The following is an 18,421-nucleotide window of genomic DNA, read 5'->3' as shown; positions in this document are numbered from 1 at the left end:
GTCTCCTGCACTGCAAGCCTTGTCTGAGCCACCAGGGAAGCCATGAAAACGGTTGCTCAATGCTGACTTTCTAATGCTGCATTTTTCTACATTCTTTCTAATTGACCTTCATTGAAGCGAAGAACTGTCCCCTCTCCCTGGTTGCTCACTTACTTATTTTAGCGTGGACAGGCTTTATTTTATTCTCTGGACTCTATCGGTTGCTGTCCTTAGTTATTTTGTTGTTCAAATGGCCCCTGATTTGGTCTTGTGACACGTCTCCAACATCCTGTGGGCACCACCTGCTTTCTGGGGCCCCAGGACGCTCACGTCTCATCTCTGCTCTCCCTGCCCCAGCCCTGGAATCGGCCACGCCTCAGGGAGCCCCGGGCTCAGTGGGAGGATGGAGTCTGAAGCCGAGATCAGACTGCCATGTGCTTATCTGGACTCGACAGGCATTTCTGAGCCCCTGTTCTGGAGACCCAGAGAAAGCAAGGACCGGAAATGGGCTCGGACCACACAGGCCTGGGGCTGGTGGACGCAGGTGGGGAGAGAGCAGGAACGAGCCGGTCATGTTGCCTGGTCCAAGGTCAATGGGCAGCACCCCAGCACTGAGCCGGGACACCCCTGGGGTGATGAGGAGGCCTCACCAAGGTTTCACGACCCCTCTCAGACCCACAGGTGTCTCTGGATCAGATCACCCTCCATCTGAAGGTTCCGGTCACTCATCCCATTTTACAGATGAGGAATATGTGCAGGGCAGGGATGGGGGCTCTAGCCAAGATGCAAGCTGGGAGCTGGCCTCGAGTCTGGGGGCTGGAGTCCAGGGACCGCCAGCAGAGGACTGACCTCACAAGACCGAGAGGACCCTTGGCCCCCCAGCTAGTGGCTGGTGGAGCTGGATGAGGGTGCAACCCCGTCTGCCCAGACCCTGCGCTCCCCCAGGATGTCACCTCCCCTCTGTGGTCAGGAGGATAGAGGCCCCCAAAGAAGTCTTATTGGAGAAGGAAATGGCAACCCACTCCAGTATTCTTGCTTGGAAAATTCCATGGACAGAGGAGCCTGGCAGGCTACAATCCACTGGATCGCAAAGAGTCAGACAAGACTGAGCAACTAAACACAGCAAAGAAGACCTACGACCAACCCAGACAGCGTATTAAAAAGCAGAGACGTCGCTTTGCTGACTAAAGTCCACACAGTTGAAGCTGTTTTTCTAGCAGTCATGTATGGATGTGAGAGTTGGACCCTAAAGAAGGCTGAAGTGAAGTGAAAGTTGCTCAGTCATGTCTGACTCTTTGCAACCCTGTGGACTATACAGTCCATGGAATTCTCCAGGCCAGAATACTAGAGTGGGTAGTCTTTCCTTTCTCCAGGGATCTTCCCAACCCAGGGATCGAACCCAGGTCTCCCACATTGCAGGAGGATTCTTTACCAGCTGAGCCACAAGGGAAAGAAGGCTGAGCACTGAAGAATTGATGCTTTTAAACTGTGGTGCTGGAGAAGACTCTTGAGAGTGCCTTGGACTGAAAGGAGATCAAACCAGTCCATCCTAAAGGAAATCAACCCTGAGTATTCGTTGGAAGGACTGATGCTGAATCTCTAATACTTTAGCCACCTGATGCAAAGAGCCCACTTATTGGAAAAGACCCTGATGCTGAGAAAGATTGAAGGCAGGAGAAGAGTGCAACAGAGGACGAGAGGGTTGGACGGCGTCATCGACACAATGGGCATGAGTTTGAGCAAGCTCTGGGAGATGGTGATGGACAGGGAGGCCTGGCGTGCTGCCATCCATGGGGCCACAGAGAGTCAGACACGACTGAGCGACTGAGCAACAAACAGCGCTGATGTCCACATCCTCCCCCCACAGCCTGCACCCGCATGCTGCCTCCTGTGGCAAAGAGGGTTCGCAGAGGGGCTGAGAGCTCCGGAGACGGGAGGTTACCCTGGGGTGGGACTCAAAGAGAGACTGACGGTGCTGGCGCTGCTGGCTCTGGAGGCGGAGGAGGGGCCAAAAGCCAAGGGAAGCGGTGCCTCTAGAAGCGGGGGCAGCAGGGAGACAGACGCTCCACCCGGGGCCTCCGAAAGGAACCGCGGCTGCCCACACCGTGTTTGGCTCCAGGGAGACCCTTCTCGGAGCCCAGATAACACGGTGCAGTTTCCAGAAGCCGCTCGGGTGGGGTGCTTTGTTACTGCACAAAAGGAAGCCCACAGCCTCCTCCCGACCCTGCTGGCCTCTGTGACCGTGGGGGAAGGGTGTGAACGCTGCCTTCCGGAAACACCCGGGGCTGGGGCTGTCTGTTCTCACCTCAATCACAGGCCTCTGCTCTGCCACTGACGCTGCTCTAGCCTCTGGTGTCTCTCAGCAGGCTGCTGGGCCCTCCCCTGGCCAGATGGGGTCCTGCCCTACAGGTAGGCATCCCCACGCAGCAGGTTAAGTCCGTGCCAGGTTCACGAATGTGGGATCACTGGGCGTCCCCAGCCTGGACCGTTCTGTGGACTCCTGGCTCAAGAATGTCTAACGGAGGCTTCTCTAATGTGGCTGCCGGACGCCTGCCTTAAGATCACTGTGGGGGTGGGTCAGGGCTGTTGTTCAGTCACTCAGTGGTGTTCGACTCTTTGTGATCCCATGGACTGCAGCACACCAGGCTTCCCTGTCCATCAGTCTCCCGGGTGGGGGCAGGGCATGTTAAAGGCAGACGCTCAGGTCCTGGGACAGTTCTGACGCTGGAAGGTTGGGGTGGGGCCCGGGACTCTGCATTTTCCCTGGGGGACAGAAGGCTGGGGTGCGCCCGCACTTGGAAAGGCCTTCTCTGGACTGTTTGCATCTGCCCGAAGAGGAGGACTCGCCGGTAGCTCAGACAGTAACGAAATCTGCCCGCAATGTGGGAGACCTGGGTTCGATCCTGGGTTGGGAAGATCCCTTGGAGAAGGAAATGGCAACCCACTCCAGTATTCTTGCCTGGAGAATCCCATGGACAGAGGAGCCTTGGTGGGCTACCATCCATGGGGTCTCAAAGAGTCAGACACGACTGAGCGGCTAACACACACACACACACACACACACACACACACACACACACACACACACATAAAAGAGGAGGCAGGGTCACCCTGGAGGCGGGAAGGGAGTCCCAAGGAGGGGCACCCTGGGGGCATGGTGAAGGGGAGGGCCCCCGGAGAGGCATCCCGGCTCCCAGGACAGGACGGCAGGACTTCCGCAGGAGCTGACGCTGGGAGGTGGTCCTGCCTGGAGGGGGGGCAGTAACGAGTCCTTTATCCTGAGACCCTGCCCCAGAGTGCTAGCTGTGGGGGTAGGGGGCACAGAGACCCCAGGGTAACTGGGGGCTCACCTCTGCCTCGATGGTCACCTGTCATCCAGCCTTTCAGGTGGTCAGTGCTACCTGTGGCCACTCGGGATGACCAGGGCTATTGAGCCACGGGGCAGGCTATCATGGGAAAGTGCAGCCCTACCCTCTTCTGGGAGTAGGTGGGTCACCGCTGAGACTTGGTTGAGAAAAGCTGGCTGGCTTCCTGCTGGGGGAGGGGCCCGATTCCAGATCCCAGAGTCTCCTGCTGGGGGTGTGGGGGGGGGTCTGGAAATTTCCAAGGCAGGTGCAAGGCTTAGTCCAAGGGCTCTCCCCTCCACCACCTCTCTCCCCTCTCCTCCCTCCCCTTATCTCCCCAGCTTTGGAGCCTTGGGGGGACTGGGTAGGGGTGGGCAGGGGCCATTTGAGCTGAGATGGGGTCCTACAGCAGCCAGCCGGGCGGTCGTTGGTCTGGGAGAGTGCCTCAGGGGAAGGTATGGAGAATGCAAAGGCCCTGGGGTGGGGTGGGTGGCGTGGGGTTAGGGGGGATGCCTGGACGTCTCTGGCCTGGAGAATCCCAAGGACGGGGGGGCCTGGTGGGCTGCCGTCTATGGGGTTGCACAGAGTCGGACACGACTGAAGCGACTTAGCAGTAGCAGCTGGATGTCTCACAGCAGCAGAGAGAAGACCCCAGGCTGACAGTGGGTGGGAGAAGGGCGGGTGGCTCCAGGCTGTGCCTGAGAAGGTGGAAAGGATTTGCATTTTATTCTTCCTGAAATGGAAAACCACTACTGCTGTGCTGTCTAATATAGTAGCCGGGTGCGGGCACGCTTAAACTGAACATCAGTTCAGTTCAGTTCAGTCGCTCAGTCATGTCCGACTCTTTGCGACCCCATGGACCATAGCACGCCAGGCCTCCCTGTCCATCACCAACACCTGCAGTTTATTCAGACTCATGTCCATCGAGTCGGTGATGCCATCCAACCATCTCATCCTCTGTCATCCCCTTCTCCTGCCTTCAATCTTTCCCAGCATCAGGGTCTTTTCCAATGAGTCGGTTCTTTACATCAGGTGGCCAAGGTGTTGGAGCTTCAGCTTCAGCATCAGTCCTTCCAATGAATATTCAGGACTGATTTCCTTTAGGATAGACTGGTTGGATCTCCTTGCAGTCCAAGGGACTCTGGAGTCTTCTCCTACACCACAGTTTAAAAGCATCAGTTCTTCGGTGCTCAGCTTCCTTTATAGTCCAACTCTCACATCCATACATGACTACTGGAAAAACCATAGTCTTCACTAGATGGACTTTTGTTGGCAAAGTAATGTCTCTGCTTTTTAATAATAAATAAAAGGAAGACTCCGGTTCCTTGATGACACCGTCCACATTTCAAGAGCTCAGGGGCCCGTGTGGCTGGTGGCCGCTGTGGGACACTATAGAGAGTAGGCATGACCATTGCTGTAGAAATTTCTAGGGGCTGGCACTGCCCAGGGGGCTGACAGCCAGGGTGTGCCATAAGCCAGACGTGGTCATGAGGGGACCCTCTGGCTTCTGCGGACCAGAGGACCGTCTGGAGCAAGGGCCGGGGCCCAGACACTGCCCCGGCAGACCGAAGGGGCAGGGCCATGGTGGGTGCATGTGCCCGGTTCAGCCTGGCTTTGCAGGTGGATCCGTGAGGCTGGCTGCTGGGCTGACGTGGGGGGTGATGGAGACAGGTGTTGCTGGTCCGAGCAGGCCTGGGACTACGGCCCTTCTGGAGCTGGTGAAGAAAGGATGAGGTGGGGGCCAGAGGGTGCTGGCGGGGTGTTTCCCAGAGGTCAGGTGCCCCCTTGGAGCTCGGGCTGGGGAGAGATCGGAGCTGGAGGTCACGGTGACTTGGGGGCCATTTGCTGAAGGCCAGACAGATGCTGTCCTGCCCTGGGGCAATGACACAGTCCACTTCCTCCCGTCTGTGTACATTGTGGGCAGCACGTGACTCATTTACAAGGAAAGGAACTGGCCTCAGGGGAAACAGGCCGCCTGCGAAGTTTCCCCAGGCGGTACACGTGGGGTGTGAAGCCGGCTCCCCCGGTTTGCGGCCGGGGGCTGGCGGGGGCAGGGGAGCACCCCACGGCACTCCGCCCACCTTGATCTGCCCCGCGCTTCCAGATCTGACCTTGCAGCTGCTGGCGGTGAGGCGGAAGAGCGGGCTGCCCGACCCCAACCTGCAACAGGCCCTGCGGGGCCGGCTCCGCCTGCTGGAGAACGAGAGCTGCGAGGTGGCCCGCGCCCTCGGGGTGAGTCTGGCTCCTGGGGTCCTGGGTGGGGGAAGGGGCGCGGGATCCACACTTGCGAACGGGGTGGAGGAGGACAGCTTGGAGAAGAAGGCGGTGGGCCTAGGAGGTCCGGAGACTTCGGGCTGAGAGGCCCGTTCCTCACTCTCACGTGGTGGTCGGGACACAGGACGAAGAAAGGCCCTTCAAAGCGGGAGAGGGTGGTCATGCAGGCGGCTGGACACAGGGGCAGCACCTGCTGGGGTCCCCCCAGCCCCAGTTTCTGCACCCACACAGAGACCCGGGCTGGAAGGCTGGACCCGGGCTGGAGTCCTGCATCTGCCTGGACTTGCTCAGAAGGAGCCTGGCTCAGCCTCAGCTTCTCTGGGACTCAGTTTTCCGAGTCTGACCGTGCACTCAGCCCGGCCCGGCCTTGGCTGATGCCCCCTGGCCTCTGTGAATGCAGCCTCCTCAGCCACTTACTGGGATGCTTAGAATTGTGACCCCACGGAGCTGCCGTGAGGGTCAGCGGACGGCAAGCAGGGTGCCCCCAGCACGGTGCTCGACAGCGGGGGGTGGGGGTGATACCCCTGGGATGCCAGGGCTCGGTGGCTGGTTAAGGGTGGGGCCTCATTTCTGAATCCCAGTGGAGACGAGAATAGCGCCCCCTCTCCCCTGGGCAGCGTCAGCGGGTGCTGTTTGCCTTTCTGCGTCTGTTCGGGGTCTTCACTGGGGTACGCAGGCTTCTCTAGCTGTGTTTTTGTACCCACGGCTGGCAGGCTTCGTTACCCTGCGGCATGTGGGATCTTGGTTCCCCAACCAGAAATCGAACCCATGCTCCCTGATTCTCGGCTGGTGCTACTTTGAAGGTCCCAGCACCACCAGGAGGGTTCATGGGACAGTTGTCAGGAGAGGGGACACTGGGTTTAGGATTGGAGTCGGAGTTGCTGCTGTGGGAGGGGACGGGAGGCGAGGCTGGGGCTATGCAGAGCTGAGCGGAGGAGACCCTGGTGTCATTGGTGTGCAGGGCGTGAGGCAGGCCCTTGAGTCACGGAGGGGGCATGGAGGCTGCCAGCTCTGGGAAGGCTCGGCATGGCCCTGGGGAGCCACAGCTGGTCTGAGAGCAGGAGAGGAGCAGCTTGGCTTTGAAGGAGCCAGCTGTGCTTCCCCGCCCCCCGCCCCCCACCCCGATCCCTGCCAAGGCCACTCCCGTGAAACATGTCTGCTGATGGGCAGACCCCCCCATCCCTGCCAAGGTCACTCCCGTGAAACGTTCCTGCTGATGGGCAGACCCCCCAAAGCCTCCGGGACTGGTCTCACGTCTGTGTCTTCCCTGGAAGGAGCTGTCGGCCAGGCTGCTGTCCATCCACAGTGACCAGGATCGGCTGGTGGTGACGTTTAAGACGTTTGAAGAAATCTGGAAGTTTTCCACCTACCACGCTCTCGGTAAAGCAGTGACCCTCCCAGAAAGGGTTCTGGGGACCCCGGCACGCAATAAGCCCTTTATGTTCCCAATTGGGCCTTAAGACTAGGTGCATTCATGACAGCTCTCCACGGTCACCTGTCCTTGGTGAGGATTGACGCGATGGGCAGGGCTGAGCGTGGCTTCCAGGGCAGCTGAGCTCTCCCTAGTTGAGCACAGAGAGGAAAGCCGCGCCAGCCTCAGCCCGTGTGCCTTCTTTCCAAAACTTCTCCTGTTCAAAGCAAGGCTTCGACTGGCTAGGCGCCTCTCCTTGGGAAGCTTGCTGCTCCATCCCCCCTGAGGGCTGAGAAGTGAGACTCAGAGTGACGGTGCCTTGTGCCCCCAGAGCAGGGCTGTGCCCACCCGCCATGTCCTGGTCTCCTTGAACACTCTGTTCCAAGTCACAGAGGAGGAGACTGACGGTCCTAGAGGACGTAACGAGTCCAGAGAAGTCCTCCACAGTCACGGCTGGTCCTCTCACAGCCTGGAGGGTCAGCCCCGTGGCCCGACTCGGGTAGTGGACAGTACCGTGAGTCCCCAAGGGCAGAGTGGGCTGGTCCCCAGGCCCTGGTTGGTGCAGGGCTCGGCCAGCGCTGGACCGTGAGGGCGTCTCTGCATACACCCAGAGCCCGCTGGTGACCAGGGCTGTCTGCTCCCCTAGGCTTCACTCATCACTGCCTGGAGAACCTGCTCATGGACCAGGCCTTCTGGCTGCTCGAGCCCGACGAGGACCAGGAGACAGCCGTCCGGGTCCAGGTGGACGCGGACGCCTTGAGGCTGGCGTACGAGAGCCTCCTCGTCCAGGAAGGTGAGCTACGTGACATCGGCGGCTCCCCACTGGTCCGGGAGGGCCCGGGGCCCTGGCAGCAGGAGGGCCCTGGAGGAGCGGACACTGAGGGGACGTTGGGCAGGGAAAGCCCCCAAAGAAATAACAGGAAAGGGGCTTTTGCCAGCGACCCCAAGTTCCTGGGCTGGCTGTTGCTCTGAGTACTCCGGGGGTCTCACAGTCGAGATCCAAGGCTGCCGCGAGCAGGGTGTTAGCAGACAGTGCTTCCCGGCCACAGAGAGGACAGGAGGAGGCCAGCTGCAGCCTGACTTGCTGGGGAGTGATGGTGGGATCCAAGCTGGAGGGGTCCTCGGGATCATGCACCTGGCCCCCTCACAGCCCAGTCGACTCCCAGAGAAGCTGAGGCTGAGCCGGGCTCCTCCTGGCCAAGTCCAGGCAGATGCAGGATGCCAGCCTGGGTCCAGCCTCCCAGCCCTGGTCCTGGGCCTCTAGAGTCATTGTGTGGTGCAGAAACTGGGGCTGGGGGGGGCCCAGCAGGTGCTGCCCCTGGTGTCCAGCTGCCTGCATGACCGCCCTCTGCCGCTTTGAAGGGCCTTTCTTCGTCCTGTGTCCTGACCACCACGTGAGAGTGAGGAACGGCCCCCAGCCCTTCAGGCGGCCTCCGAGGGGTCCTCAGGCAGACGCGGCCACAGCAGTGGACTCTCCAGCCCCAAGTCCCGGCACATCCTCGGAGGCGGAGGGGGCAGCGGCGTCCGCTCCGGAGCCCTTGATTCCGTTCCATCAGTAGGTATCGACCTTTGTTTCTCTGCCTCCTGCGGGTCCCGCTGCCGGCAGGCTTCGTGGAAACTGCCCCAGGCCGGGGCCGATCGTGGGCCAAGGCGGGTGGGTGGGGACCAGTGTGAGCCCCAGGCAGGCACGGCCTCCACGCCTTCCGCTGTTTTCAGCGTGTGGCCTCGGGCAGTCACCGGCACAACAGGACAGGGACACCTCCCCAGCAGGACTGCTCTGGAATGAGACGGCCGGGGGTGTGCAGCCTGGGGTTCTGGCTTCATGTTCTGGCTCATTCCGGAAAGCTTTTGAGGGAGCCACACAGCCTGTGCCCATGAGGCGATGGCACACCGCTCCAGTACTCTTGCCTGGAAAATCCCATGGACGGAGGAGCCTAGTAGGCTGCAGTCCATGGGGTCGCTAAGAGTCGGACACAACTGAGCGACTTCACTTTCACTTTCCACTTTCACGCATTGGAGAAGGAAATGGCAACCCACTCCAGTGTTCTTGCCTGGAGAATCCCAGGGACTGGGGAGCCTGGTGGGCTGCCATCTCTGGGGTCGCACAGAGTCGGACACGACTGAAACGACTTAGCAGCAGCATCAGGGATCTATGCAGATAAGAACCAAAGCAGCGAAAGCCTGGGGAAGGCAGGGACAGGTAGTGTGCAGGCTCCTGTTCATGTGCTGAAGTGGGCGTAGACTTGCCTTGAGCTTCCTGGCAGCCAAAGTGAAGAGAGAAACTAGATCTCCTTGTTTTCAGTGAGACAGTCCATAGATGTTGGAGGGAGGTCTGTGAGGATGCCAGCCTGTGGGAGGGCAGGAGGCACCTGGGCCTGTAGGCCACACACTGTGTGTGTGTGTGTGTGTCTGTGTGTGTGTGTCTGTGTGTGGGTGGGTGCATGTGTGTGTGTGTGTGTGTGGTGTCTGTGTATGTGTGTGTGGGTATGAATGTGCGTGTGTGTGTGTTTGGTGAGTGTATGTGTGTGGTGGCTATGTGTGTGTGTATGTGTGTCTGTGTGTGGGTGGGTGTATGTGTGTTTGGTGAGTGTGTAAGTGTGTGGTGTGTCAGTGTGCAGGTATGTGTGTGTGTGTGGGTGTGTGAGGTGTGTGTGTGGGGGGGTGGGTAGGTGTGTGTGTGTGTGGGTGTGTGTTTGGTGAGTGTGTGCATGTGTGTGTGAGGTGGTGTGTGTGTGTCTGTGTGTGTGTGTGGTGTGTGTGTGGGTGTGTAAGGTGGTGTGTGTGTGTATGGGTGGTGCGTGTGTGTGTGTATGTGTTGTGAGTGTGTGTGTGTGTGAGGTGGTGTGTGTGTGTGTGTGTGTGCCGGGGGCCGTGTCCGTGCAGTAGGAGTAAGCGGTGGACTTTTCTCAGGCCCCTGTGGCTGTGACCTGTGCGGTCTGCACACGGTTCTAACCTGCCCCGGATCTGAAACCCCTCTCATCCCACTCCAGGTGGGCTCTCAGGGTGCCCAAGGACTCTGTCAACGACCCCCTGGGTGGACCCGTGGCGCCGGACGTCCAGCTGATGGGTAAGTGCTTCTGCTGGTCCTCCTCCCCTGGGGAAGAGGGGGCTGAGGCGGGCAGGCGCTTGCATTCCAGAAGCTTCTGGCTCCCCTGAGTCCTCCCCAAGCCAGGAAAGGTAGCTTGGATCCTCTCCAGTTCCTGAGACAATAAGGAGGCTCAGAGAGGTCCACTGGCTGGCCCAGACTCACACAGCGCCCAGGGAGGCCAGGCCAGGGTCCCCGGTTGCTCTGCCTCTACCGAGTAACGCCCCGTTCCACCAGCACCTCCGAGGCCTCTGCTTTCTTGCCAGTGCCGCGTCAGACCCCTCGGAGGACCCTCAGACCATGGGGGTGGGGAGGGCGGGGGTCTTCTTCCGAAAAAACAGCCTGGCCCCTTTGTGTGTTAGTCATTCAATTGTGTCTGACTCTTTGTGATCCCATGAACTGTAGTCCACCAGTCTCCTCTGTCCATGGGATTCTCCAGGCAAGAATACTAGAGTGGGTAGCCGTGCCCACCTCCAGGGGGGTCTTCTCAACACAGGGATCGAACCCGGGTCTCCTGTATTGCAGGCGGATTCTTTACCATCTGAGCCACCATCAGGCCCAGTGCGTTTGATCTGACCCAGACTGACTGGTGTCTGCATGGCCTGTGGGCCTGTTAAGTGAACATTTTCCGCTGGGTTTGCCCCGAGTGGGCCCTGGGCCAAGTTGATCAACGTCTCCAGGCCTCGGTTTCTCGTGCTCAGGGTAGGGATAAGGCACCACCTCCCAGGACCGCGTGGACACCCAGCCCTGCAGTCTCACGACCCTGGCCGGGCGCTCGGTCAGTCCTCAGCAGAGCCGAAAGCTCCCTGGCCAGGGACACCAACAGTGTGCTTGAGGGCCACCTGTTGGCCCACCCAGGCCCCTCCTGGTCCTGCCTCCCCGCACTGACCATGTGTGGCCTCCTTCCTGCAGCCATGGGCCCGGCCTTGGCCGTAGCGGACTGCCAGGGCTCAGGGCCCGAAGAGATGACCTTCCAAAGCGGTGACTGCATCGAGATCCTGGGCGCTCAGGTGCCCGGCCTGCCCTGGTGCCTGGGCCGGCACACGGCCTCCGGCCAGGTCGGGTTTGTGCAGACGAGCCTCATCAATGTGCAGGGCCAGGCGTCTGAGTGAGTGGCTGAGGGCCTGCCCCTTCCTCCTCCTCATCACCCTCATCTCTGTCCCCGGGGCTGGGCCCGGCCGAGGGCCACCCCGCTGTCCCCGGGGCCTGACTTCTGCTTCCTGTCTGGACCCTCTCCTGCCCTTCCCCCAAGGGCGGCTGGGCTGCCCCTAACACACAGGTGTCCACGGGCACGGGTGTCCCGGGGCTGCGGGGCCAGTGGCACAAAGTCGAGGGCTTGAAACAAGGACTGAAGGCCAGACGTGAAAATCACAGTGCTGGCAGCGTTCCTGCCCCTCGGGGCCCGGGGGGACCCTCCCCACCTCCCCCAGCTCCTGCGGCTCCGGGCGGCCCTGGGCCTGTGGCCGCATCACCCCCCTCACCCCGCCTCTGTCTTTTCATGCTTGAGTCCTGTCTCCTGCTTCTCACAAGGATAACCCAGGATCATCTCTTCACACCAGCATCCTTGACTAAATCCTGTCTAAAAAGGTCTTATTTCCAAATAAGGTTACCTTCTGAGGGTCCAGGTAGACATGGATTTGGGAGTGGGGGGGACACTATTCAACCGAGTACACCCTCCACTCCCCTTCATAAAGCCCTTTGAAGCTCTGGATCTGACCTTCAAGGCCCCCTGAGCCCCAGGCCTTGCTGACCCGCATTTCAGAGGCCACTGCTCTGACTGCCCGCTGGCCCCTAGTCCTGTCTGCCATCCCTGGGGGGTGGGAGGGGGCGGCACCCTTCCTGGCTGTGCTTCCTTCCTCATGCAAGCCTCCCCACCCCATCTGGGGAATTCTGAGCCAGGCCTGTCCAGTCACCTCCAGGTCCCCACCACCTGGCCCTGGGCAGCACAGGGGCGGAGGGAGGCAACCTTTAGAGAGTGGTCAGCGGCATAGGTATGTTCTTGGCCTTTTGTTAAGACGTCAGTACCCAGGAGTCAGTGTGTAGAAAAGACTTGTTATTGGGCCAGCAGCTGCCCTGGGTCCATCATGAGATGTTTGTCCCTAGCGCCCCATCAGCCCTGATATCCTATTTCATTCTTGTCTGGCACCTCAGACAAACCTGTGCCTCCAGGACCAAGTCTCGGTTGCCACTCTGCCGTCACATGTCCTACCAGTTGCTCTGTTCCCTAACTCAAGGGTCTGTCTGCTCCAGAGCCTCTTCCGCCCGCTCATCAGAAGCAGGTTGAAGCTGGGCTGGGCTCCGATGCTGACAGTAGAAACCAGACCTTCATTCCCCAAAGCGTGCTGCCCCCACGGCTTCATCTCAAACTTCACCAGCACCGACGGGCTTTCCACATGCCCTGGTTGGTGGAACTCCCAGCACGAGCAAGGCACCCAGAGCGTGAAACTCTTCCTTCTCCTGTTGACGTGTGTTTTTCACACTTCTCTGACCTCCAGACCAACCGCATCAGCCGGTGTTCTGTGAAACACTGCTTGGGTGCCCTCGGTCCAGATGGTTGCCACCGTCTCTGGGGAGACCGCAACGTCTCAACAGACGGCTGGGCCCCGTGTGACTTGAACGTGTCCTGAGCTTCCAAGGGTCTGCGCTGCACCTGCTGTGGGTCTGAGCCAGCCTGTTGCCCTCCCTTAACCCAGAAGGTTGACGGGGCCCCGTGCCAGTGGTCCCATTTACAGCCAGAGAAGCCCCGACAACCTCTCATTTTCTCAGCAAGTACTTTCTAAACGCCTTTCCTGTGCCAGATCTGGGCCTTCCACCTTTTGTTTAATGAACATTCTGGTGGCTATTCTTTATTTCTTTTATTTCGTCGTAATTTCAGGCTTAAGGAAAAGTTGCGAAAAGAGTGTAAATTCCTCTGCATCCCTCACCCGGTTTGCCCAAATGATAACATGTTATGGTGCCTACTTTCTCCTGTTTGTTTTTTACTTCATTTTTTTTCTTCTAAATTCTCTGGGAATCAGTTGCATACACGATGTTCCTTTACCCCTAAATAATGCAGTGTGTTTCCTGAAACCAGGACATCGCTCACATGACCGCAGCACAATTGTCCACATCAGGACACTGATAGAACTGTTTCTGCAGATCTTAGAGCCTGCTGATTTTCCCGGTGATCCCCTCTTTAGCCAAAGAGAATTCCAGACCCCGTATTATCACTTGTCTGTCTCTCGAGTCTCATCTCCTTGATCTGAGACAGTTCCTCGGTCTCTTTGTCCTTTAGGACACTGACTTTTTTTGAGGAATACAGGCTTATTATGTCCAACGTGTCGTAATCTACCCTAAGGGTTTCTTTAACTTCTCGTAATAGCTCCCTCTTAAGTTTCGAAGTACATGTGGAAGCTTCATATTTTGCTGTTAATTTAGTTCTATAAGCAGAAGTTGCCTCCCCCGCTCCCTCCCTCCCTTGTTCCTTCCTTTTTTCCTCTGCCTGACTTCTCTGAGTACACGTGTGCTCTGTACCGGGCTGTGTAAGGAGTTGTGAGAGATTGCAGAGTGGAGGGGTTGAGTCTGCCCGCAGCTGCCATGGCCTGCCTCACAGGGGAAGGGGCATTTACGGTGGGGTTTTGAAGGCTGCTCAGGAGCACCCCTTCCAGAAACTGTGATCAGCTGCATCTGTCACAGCCCTGCCTGCTCCTGGGTGTCTGCCTCTGGCCCGATGAGGCATCCTCGAGGGCGGGATCTATCTTGTTTGTATCTTCATGTCTTCATCACTGGACAGGGATTGTCTGCCAAGTGAGGGAGGGAAAGGGGTCTCCATGTGAAATGTGTACTTGGAAATGTGCGATCTAACACGCACTTGATTTTTTCCAGCTTGGAAAACGTGATTTTTCTCAGTGAAGAAGAAAGGTCTTTCTTTAGCCGTGAAGGATGCTTTTCTGAGGAGGAGGCCAGGCAGCTGCTGAGAAGAATGTCCAGCACGAATGTCTGCACCATATACAGCCTGGGTATGTGGGGGGACACGGGGCGCCCCTCCTGCCCTCAGGATGGCCCCGGGGACCTCTCAGGACCTGCAGCGGGCTGCTCCTTGTGTGTTTGGTCACTCAGTCGTGTCTGACTCTGTGACCCCACGGACTGCAGCCCACCAGCCCCTCTGTCCATGGGATTCTCCAGGCGAGAACACTGGAGTGGGTGGCCATTCCCCCTCCAGGGGATCTTCCTGACCCGGGGATGGAACTTGGGTCTCTCGCACTGCAGGCAGATTCTTTACCGTCTGAGCCACAGGGAAGCGCCCTACAGCCTGTGAGAACAGTTTTCTTAGGTCATTCCCCGAAAGGCCATGAAGGGTGCAGAGCTTGCCCCCGGCTGACACCCCTCAGCCCTGTTCCGCCTGCACTGCTCTGCGGCGAGGCTGGACTGTCCACTCTGCAGAGGGTGGCACGACTCCGGCTTCATCCACTGTTTGCGGCGACAACTCCACCCTGCTGCCTTTAAGGAAACTTCCGCCTCCTCCATCATTCAAAGTATTGAATGCCAGCCCCTGGACACTTACAGGTGGCCAGAGAGATGCTGGCACTGCCTTCAGGGCAGGTGGCGGGGTAACAGGAGAGACAGAGAGAAGGAGCAGGATAAGGGGCTGGGAGATTCAGGAAAGTGGGGCCTGAGCCTCCCAGCTGCCCCGGGGACGGGTCTCAGTTGAGCTGCTTCTCCACTGACTCTAGGCACCAGCCTAAGACCGTCTGCTCCGCTGGGGCTGCGGGAGCAGGAGGGCCTGGGACTGTGGTACGAACAGTAGAGAGAGGGGGTGTGTCGGCAGCCACAGCTGGAGGTCACGGGCAGAGGGGACGGTGCGGGACAGGCCTACCCGCCACTCCCCGGGCCCTGGGGATGCAGCGTTTCAGCTCATCTGTTCCTCCTGCAGGAGGGAAATAAATGCACACGTGTGGACACATCCCCACAGATATGCGTACACATACGCATGCATACTCACATAAGTACACACAGACACACCCACACACACACACCTACACACATGTATGTGTCCACATGCACACGCTCATGTGAATACACGTGCACTCACACATGTACCTACACACCACACTGTGCACATATTCACATGTATGTACACACACATAAGCATGTGTTCACGCGTGTCTTTCCTGCTTGGCTGCTGATACATGTTATAAGCATTTTCTCACCAACGTTAGGTTTAAACTAATGGGTTTCTCTTCCTTTGCTGTTGTTGTCCAGTCGCCAAGTCGTGTCTGACTCTTTGCCACCCCACGGACTGCAGCATGCCAGGCTTCCCTTCCTTCACTATCACCCTGAGTTTGCACAAACCCACGTCCATCGAGTCGGTGATGCCATCCAACCATCTCATCCTCTGTCGTCCCCTTCTCCTCCTGCCCTCAATCTTTCCAGCATCAGTGTCTTTTCCAATGAGTCGGCTCTTCACATCAAGTGGCCAAAGTATTGGAGTTCCAGCTTCATCATCAGTCCTTCCAATGAATAGTCAGGGTTGATTTCCTTTAGGATTGACTAGTTTGATCTCCTTGCTGTCCAAAGGACTCTCAAGAATTTTCGCCAGCACCACAATTCAAAAGCATTAATTCTTTGGCACTCAGCCTTCTTTACGGTCCAGCTCTCACATCCGTACATGACCACTGGGAAAACCATCGCTTTGCCTAGATCGATCTTTGTTGGCAAACTAATGTCTCTGCTTTTTAATATGCTGTGTAGGTTGCCATTGCTTTTCTTTCAAGGAGCGAGCGTCTTTTAATTTCATGGCTGCAGTCACCATCTGCAGTGATTTTGGAGCCCAAGAAAATAAAGTCTGTCACTGTTTCCACTTTTTCCTATTCTATTTGCCACGAAGTATTTGGACTGGAGGCTATGATCTTTGTTTTTTGAATGTTGAGTTCTAAGCCAGCTTTTTCACTCTCCTCTTTCACCCTCATCAAGAGGCTCTTTAGTTCCTCTTCACTTTCTGCCATTAGAATGGTACTATCTGCATACCTGAGGTTGCTGATATTTCCGGCCATCTTGATTCCAGCTTGTGAGTCCCCCAGCCCAGCGTTTCGCGTGACGCACTCCGCATACAAGTCAAATGAGAACTGAGGCCTCGGCGGATCAGCCCTCAGCCAGCCTGGCCCACGGTTTCTTCCCTGCTTAGGGAGCTGCGTGGGGAGCCTCGTTTGCTGAGGTGGGGTCCTCTCCGCCGGACGCTGCGCAGTTGGCAGCACTTCACACTCCCCTGTCTTTACGCAGCGCTTTCTCTCACATGGTCTCCGTGGCAGCCGGGCGGGCAGTCAGACTCAGCCCGTTTCCAGGAGGTGGGAACTGGGGCGCAGGGGAGCACCGGTGGCAGGGTGAGGGGGTGCAAGCCCAGCTCTGCCGCCCAGCCCCGGGGCGAGCCTGCGGCAGCGGGGGACACACCCCCTACTCCCAGAGAGTGGGCAGCAGGAGGAGGCCGCCTCTTAGCAGGGATGGAGCCTGCAGGGGCAGGGGGTGCATCCTGGAAGACACGGCTTCTTGGCTGACACCCCCCGCCCGGGCCGGACTGTGTCCCCGCTCAGCGCTGGTGTCAGGGGTGTTACCGTCCTACAGCTGCCCCCCGACTTGGCCCCAACCCAGAGGGCGCTGGTCCCAGGGTCATGCCGGCCTTCTCTCTGACTTTTCAGACACGTCAGAAGAAGCTGAGACGCAGCAGCAGCAGGAGGAACAAGGTACGTCCTTCCCACATGGCCTGGGAGCCCTTGGGGCGTGGGGCTGGGCCTTGGGGTGGCGCGGGCCACGGACCTCACTCCTCTATGGGGAAGGGCTGGTGACATGCAGTCTGGCCTTGGGGGGGAGGTTGGGTGAAGCGGAGGTGAGGCTCCCCCCCGCACTGTGCCCACCGCCCTACACTGCCCCCAGTGTAGGTGGGGTGACCTCTCCACTGCCCGGCCCATAGCCTGGCCTCCTGCACTGTCCCCAGCAAAGAAGCACATCCCCGCCATTGCCCGAAAGTGAAAAAGTCATTCAGTCACGTCCGGCTCTTTGCGATCCCATGGACTATACAGTCCATGGGATTCTCCAGGCCAGATTACTGGAGTGGGGAACCTTTCCCTTCTCCAGGGGATCTTCTGAACCCAGGGATCGAACCCAGGCCTCCCGCACTGCAGGCGGATTCTGAGCCATAAGGGGTGAGCTTAGGCCTGACTCTGGGTTTCTTTCTTTCTCTCTTTTTCTGGCTGCACCAGGTTTTAGGTGCAGCTTGCAAACTCTTAGTTGGGGCTTGTGGGAGCTCGTTCCCTGACCAGGGAGCAAACCCAGGCCCCCTGTGTTTGGAAGGCCGAGACTTAGCCACTGGACCACCAGGAAGTCCCTGGGTTTCTTTCATTTAACCCAGAGCAGCTGACTTTCCCCGAGAGCTGCTTGGAGGAGTGCAGGGGGTGGAGAGGGCGCTACCGTGGAGCCTTACGTTGGAAAAGTCCCTGGAGGACGTGCTCTTTCCCACGCCTGCAGCTCCGCCACAGCAGACGGTCTGCTTCAGGGACAGCCTGGGGACGCACAAGCCGAGGACCCTTTGAGATTTCCTGGGAATGGGATCCATCCACGCACAAACACGGAAGGGGCCCTTGGAGGGGGGCTGGAAGCAGCCCCTGGGTCCCAGGGCTATCCCGGGGCCCTCCCCGCTCCCCAGATTTCTGCAGGCTGCCTTGGGGAGGACCTCAGCTGTCAGGGGCAGGGTAACAGGGATAATGCAGGAAGACCCCCCCCCCGGGCAGACCACACCCCTCCAACAGACGCGGGCGTTTCTTAGCCAATCAAGTACACGGTCGAGTTGTACATTTGCTGCTCAACCGTATTTGTTTGTTTGTTTTTTCTAATTCCTAGCCTTTACCAACTAATAGCTTTGAACACACTTTACAACTGAACTTGAAACAGAAGAGTCTTTACCTCCTGCTTCTTTCCTTCTAAATTCCCCTTCAAAGCCCGTGTTTTCCCAACAGGAAACGTAGCTTGTTTGCTCCTCAAGGCTGGACATGCCTCCAGGTGCTGAGTCCATCCAAGGCCAATAGGCCCTCGGCGGGCAGGGCAGGCGTGGGCAGCTCCTGTCCCCAGACTCTTCAGCCCTTGTTTTAACCTTTTAGTAACCTGATTCCCAAACCAGCCCAGACGAGCAGGACCCCGGGGTTCCCATCAGAGGGGCCCCCGTGCTAGGGCCGCGCAGGTGGACGCTGACTCCACTGTCAGTTCTGAGGGCACTTTGGAGCTCACGCTGGTCAGTAGCTCTGGTTGGCTACAGCTTGATGTCTTGGGTTCCGGCACATGGCCGAGAGGAGAGGACTACGG

General features: G+C 58.4%; 1 protein-coding gene across 8 annotated transcripts in view; it reads left to right on the top strand.

The window, feature by feature from the left end:
• SH3TC1 (SH3 domain and tetratricopeptide repeats 1) overlaps positions 1-18,421 on the top strand; it is a 62,765-nt gene that overhangs the window by 32,376 nt on the left and 11,968 nt on the right. For 4 of the 8 annotated variants that reach the window (XR_015166070.1, XM_086407432.1, XM_086407431.1 and 1 more), the window contains exons 3-10: positions 5,428-5,555; positions 6,872-6,977; positions 7,655-7,801; positions 8,371-8,563; positions 9,999-10,075; positions 11,006-11,201; positions 13,958-14,091; positions 16,765-16,809. Coding sequence is in view for 6 of the 8 variants with exons in the window: in XM_086407432.1 (XP_086263558.1) it covers positions 5,428-5,555; positions 6,872-6,977; positions 7,655-7,801; positions 8,371-8,563; positions 9,999-10,075; positions 11,006-11,201; positions 13,958-14,091; positions 16,765-16,809 (1,026 nt within the window). In the remaining 2 variants the exon portion in view is untranslated. Of the gene's footprint in view, positions 1-2,295; positions 2,389-5,427; positions 5,556-6,871; positions 6,978-7,654; positions 7,802-8,370; positions 8,568-9,998; positions 10,076-11,005; positions 11,202-13,957; positions 14,092-16,764; positions 16,810-17,200; positions 17,269-18,421 lie in introns of those variants that run through there. The other 4 variants (XM_086407438.1, XM_086407434.1, XM_086407435.1 and 1 more) reach the window with 4 other exon arrangements.

The sequence above is a fragment of the Bos grunniens genome, chromosome 6 (assembly GCF_055505025.1).
Source record: "Bos grunniens cultivar Pamir isolate PY7600 chromosome 6, Bosgru_T2T1.0, whole genome shotgun sequence".
Lineage (NCBI taxonomy): Eukaryota > Metazoa > Chordata > Mammalia > Artiodactyla > Bovidae > Bos > Bos grunniens.
The sequence above is the reverse complement of the archived record's forward strand: the minus strand, read 5'-3'. Positions and strand labels throughout refer to the sequence as shown.